The sequence below is a fragment of the Ciona intestinalis genome, unplaced genomic scaffold (assembly GCF_000224145.3).
Source record: "Ciona intestinalis unplaced genomic scaffold, KH HT000588.1, whole genome shotgun sequence".
Classification (NCBI taxonomy): Eukaryota; Metazoa; Chordata; class Ascidiacea; order Phlebobranchia; family Cionidae; genus Ciona; species Ciona intestinalis.
In genome coordinates this window covers 1-3,882 of record NW_004190909.1, presented here as the reverse complement: position 1 = coordinate 3,882, position 3,882 = coordinate 1, and the positions used below count along the sequence as shown (strand labels likewise).

The following is a 3,882-nucleotide window of genomic DNA, read 5'->3' as shown; positions in this document are numbered from 1 at the left end:
AGTACATTTAGGGTGTGTTTAGGCCCTTTAATATTCCATTGTTTAAATGTTTTTCAACAAAATACTTCGGTTCATTACAAAGTTTATTCGCCAATATAATATTGAAATCGAGAAAGTCTACAAAGCATGTTTGGATTAAGTGTAACTTACTTAAGTATTTATGATCTTAAGTGTTTTTGTAATCAAACAAACATTGCATTGTGACTTTATTCATTACATTATGACGTAACACAACAATAGTTCCAGCCAATTACTTTTTTCTCACCTCTCTCATAATTACCCGCCTTTTCTTCTCTTGTGTTCGCATTCTCTCACTCGTTGTCCGTTGGTTGATAATGACGTCGTAGATAATGACGTCATTGTTCCTCCCCCTGTCGTGCTTTAATCACGAAAGTGGATATTTAGTCGGTCAGTTTGTTGAGGACAACAGTTGTTATTATGTTGTTGATGTAAAACACGACGCTTGTTTTCAAGATGGCGGCGCAGCTCACCATATTGGTTGCCTGGGAAAAGTTAACGTAACAAACCATAAAGATAAAATACAAATCCGCTTCGACGAAGATCACGTAGTTTGTAGTAGTCATAATGACGTCACAATAGTGGTTTATGACGTCGACAAGATAGCAACATCTGCAGAATTCTACAATCCTAATAGAACCAGGAAGTCAGGGTATTCCCCATACGACGTAGCTTCCGTTAAAACTTTATTTTCTGTTGTTTCAAATTTTCATACACTCCAAGATGGCGGCCACCCCAACACCATGCACCCAACCAAGCAAAATATTCAAGTATTTCTATTATTCAACACAATGTTATCTCACATTTGGAAACTATTTCATCCAATTATTTATTTGCTCCAACTTTCAAGCGTTGGTTCATTATTCCTTCATAAACTGAAAGTTGTTAAAAATCGGAACAAAACTCAAGCAATATCCTTGTTCGTTGACCTGCTGTTGGGAATCTTGTTTTATTTTATCGTTTCAAACAATTTAACTCCAATCTCCGACCAAAGTTTTACATTCGTTCCATCAGTTGATTATATTGGAATACAGGTTTGCTTGTTTAAAAATATTATGAAATATTTGAATAATTCCAATATATTAGGTTGAACATTTAATCCGATGGTTGATGGGAATTCCTATCGGGCTGAAACTAAATTCAAACCTCAATCAATTTCTTGGAAAGTTTTTCCTTCACCATGTTCGCTTGTGGTTGGAATACATCCACGTTTTGTCGGCTGCATTTTGGGACGAATCGCAACACAAGGATTTGCTTGAGTGGTTGTTACTTATATGTTGCGGAGGGTTTTCATTCGTCTTCGCTATTTTATCAGATCTGACGGCCATCTTATCATTCCATATATACTGTTTCTATGTCTACGCAACAAGAGTGTATGGTTTGCAGGTTTGTCCTTAAGTTTATGAAACTTCATATTTTACCGAACGTTTCCTCAGATGCACGGCATTATTTCACTCGGCCGATTATTCAGGGGATTGAAACGCAACCCTCTACGACAACGAATTGATTCTATGACACAACAATCGGAGCGATTATTCATTGGGACTTTGGTTTTCACAGCCCTATTGTTCTTACTACCAACAACTATGCTGTACTATGTTATATTTGCTGCACTAAGGTTTGTATCATGGGCGACTATCTTTTGGTAGACCAGGGTGATCTTGAGATCATATTGATTGGTGTCCTGTTATCAATTAACATGTTACTATATTCCTCCAGATTATTTACATATGGTATCACGATGGATTCCAGGGCATGCATATCCATGTTTAACTTAATGCATTTATTGAAATCATAGACATCAAGCTTAACACAGGGGAGGCAGGGATAGTTGGACACACAATCCTGTGAAACAAATCCAACTTATTGGTTGTAATGTTTACTGATTAATGCAGTGTAGAAAATTCCGGGGTTGGCCTGCACACCCTGCCACCCCCGATTCGGCGCCTTTGATTATAATCTCATTCACAGCATTATGATGTCACAGGTTGGTCATAATGGCAATCCAGAACAACTTACTTTGGTTACGAAAACTTTTCGGTAACTTTCCATTGTACCTTGTGTATCGACGCGTGAGGTTTCCGGAGGAATTTCCAGGACGTGCCGTCTTTACCCAGACGCAGCAAGGGTTCATACGACTAGTGGTTCACCCCTGCCCATATATGGTGGTGTTGCATCGTTGGGTCACACACACCATTCAACCAACAATCTCATTCAAACAACTTTTATTCTCCTTGGTTTACGGCAGTTTATTGAAATGGGTTTAATCTCGTGCCGCGACAATAACATTGAAAACATTGCTACACAACCAATAAATTATCATCTCCATGATTTCTTTAATTGTTTGATTTGCGACATTCTCCGAGCCACTAGGGCGGCGACAAACATCCCGATTAAAACGATGGAAATAAACATGTGATCGAAATCTTCCTTCAGTACGTCAAACATCTTGGAAGGTTGTATCCTCTGTGGGTGAGGGGTTAATATGGGGGTTAAACGTGGTTGGCAGCATAGTGAGGGTTGCCTTTATGAGGTTTAGGGTTCAAGGCTCGTCGCTGCTACCATTGTGGGCGTATGTGTCCTTGGGCAAGAGACTTAGCAATTGCTCTAACCCGGTGGTAACTTATGCGAGCACAAGAATGGGAAGCGATATAACAACAACTCACCGTGAAGAAAATGTCGATTCCTGTAACAAACACGAGACTTGTTGATTCAAGAGCAGCAGGGGAACTATAGATCCCGTTGATCTTCTCAACACTAAGATTGTACGACACGAATAACTCCGGGGGAATCGGGATCTCCGGCATGTACTGTATAAGCCCTTCCTCTCTGTGTATTAACAAGTATTGCGGTACTAAAACTGATCGGCGTATGTGTGCGGGCAAGATACTTAACGGACATTGTTCCAACCCAGCGGTCACTAATGGGTTGTCTAAATTATAAGTCCCATATAATAACAATGGTGGCAATAATACACGCCTGTAATGCGGTGTTGCGGGTCGAACAAAGGACTAAAATGGACTTTCTAAGTGTTGGGGTTCAATCCCACGTCCCTGACAAAGACTTCACCCATAAAAAATATAATTAAAAAAATATCTTTGAATACAGTTTCAAAAATCTAATTTATTAAAACATTAAATAGAATGGAATTAGCAGCAAACAACAGTGGTTACAATACATTCGAGGGTTAGGGGGTTCCTATCCTCATGCTCGCTGCCAAACTTACCTGTGACTTTCCTCCAGCACTAGTGGGCGACGAGGATCGAAGAATCGTCGTGGCAACCCGAACAATGCTCCTCGTTTCAAACCAAACAATATTTGTCGAGCAGTGATTGCTTTGTCGGTGTGTGAGACCCCCATGCATGATATACCTGGGGCAAAGTGGGACGGTGATACGATAACATGAGTTACATCAACTACCTGTAGGAAATATATACGATTGCTGCATCACCATGGGGTTTGCTTGTAGATGAAACGATGAAAAAGTTGTTTTGTTGTGTTGACTCTTGCCTTCATATAACTCAATTGACTGTAACAAAGTTTGATTGACAGGTTGTGTTTGATTGACAGGCAGTTAATAACTTACAGTTAACTCGGTTCTTCTAGCTTTGGTGTTCCAGTAAGAATAAATAATCCAGTTTTCTGAATGCACAATATGTACAGGACCAGATGCTTTCTTGTGGGTGTTTGTGTAAACAACCTGAGAACAATACGTTTAAACATGGTGGTTGCCACGTGTGAGACCCCACACCCCCACCTTCCCGGTCACGCCATCGAACACGATAAGAAGAAGGTTCGCTCGGTCAACCGTGTCATCCAAACTGCCCGCTACCATGGCAACCAGGTTGGGGTTCAAATATTTGA

General features: G+C 40.3%; 2 protein-coding genes across 2 annotated transcripts; one reads left to right on the top strand and one right to left on the bottom strand.

The window, feature by feature from the left end:
• Positions 1–278: 278 nt before the first annotated feature.
• Positions 279–2,358, top strand: LOC100175389 (phosphatidylinositol N-acetylglucosaminyltransferase subunit Q-like). The gene is made up of 4 exons (XM_002129887.4): positions 279–1,052; positions 1,105–1,404; positions 1,455–1,636; positions 2,006–2,358. The coding sequence occupies exons 1-4, from the start codon at positions 351–353 to the stop codon at positions 2,283–2,285; spliced, it is 1,464 nt and encodes a 487-aa protein (XP_002129923.1). The 5' UTR covers positions 279–350; the 3' UTR covers positions 2,286–2,358.
• On the bottom strand, positions 2,242–3,875 carry LOC100177708 (ER membrane protein complex subunit 1). The gene is made up of 6 exons (XM_002129792.5): positions 3,776–3,875; positions 3,605–3,718; positions 3,439–3,547; positions 3,245–3,389; positions 2,685–2,847; positions 2,242–2,484 (listed from the first exon to the last, which is right to left on the bottom strand). The coding sequence occupies exons 1-6, from the start codon at positions 3,851–3,853 to the stop codon at positions 2,338–2,340; spliced, it is 756 nt and encodes a 251-aa protein (XP_002129828.1). The 5' UTR covers positions 3,854–3,875; the 3' UTR covers positions 2,242–2,337.
• Positions 3,876–3,882: the final 7 nt, after the last annotated feature.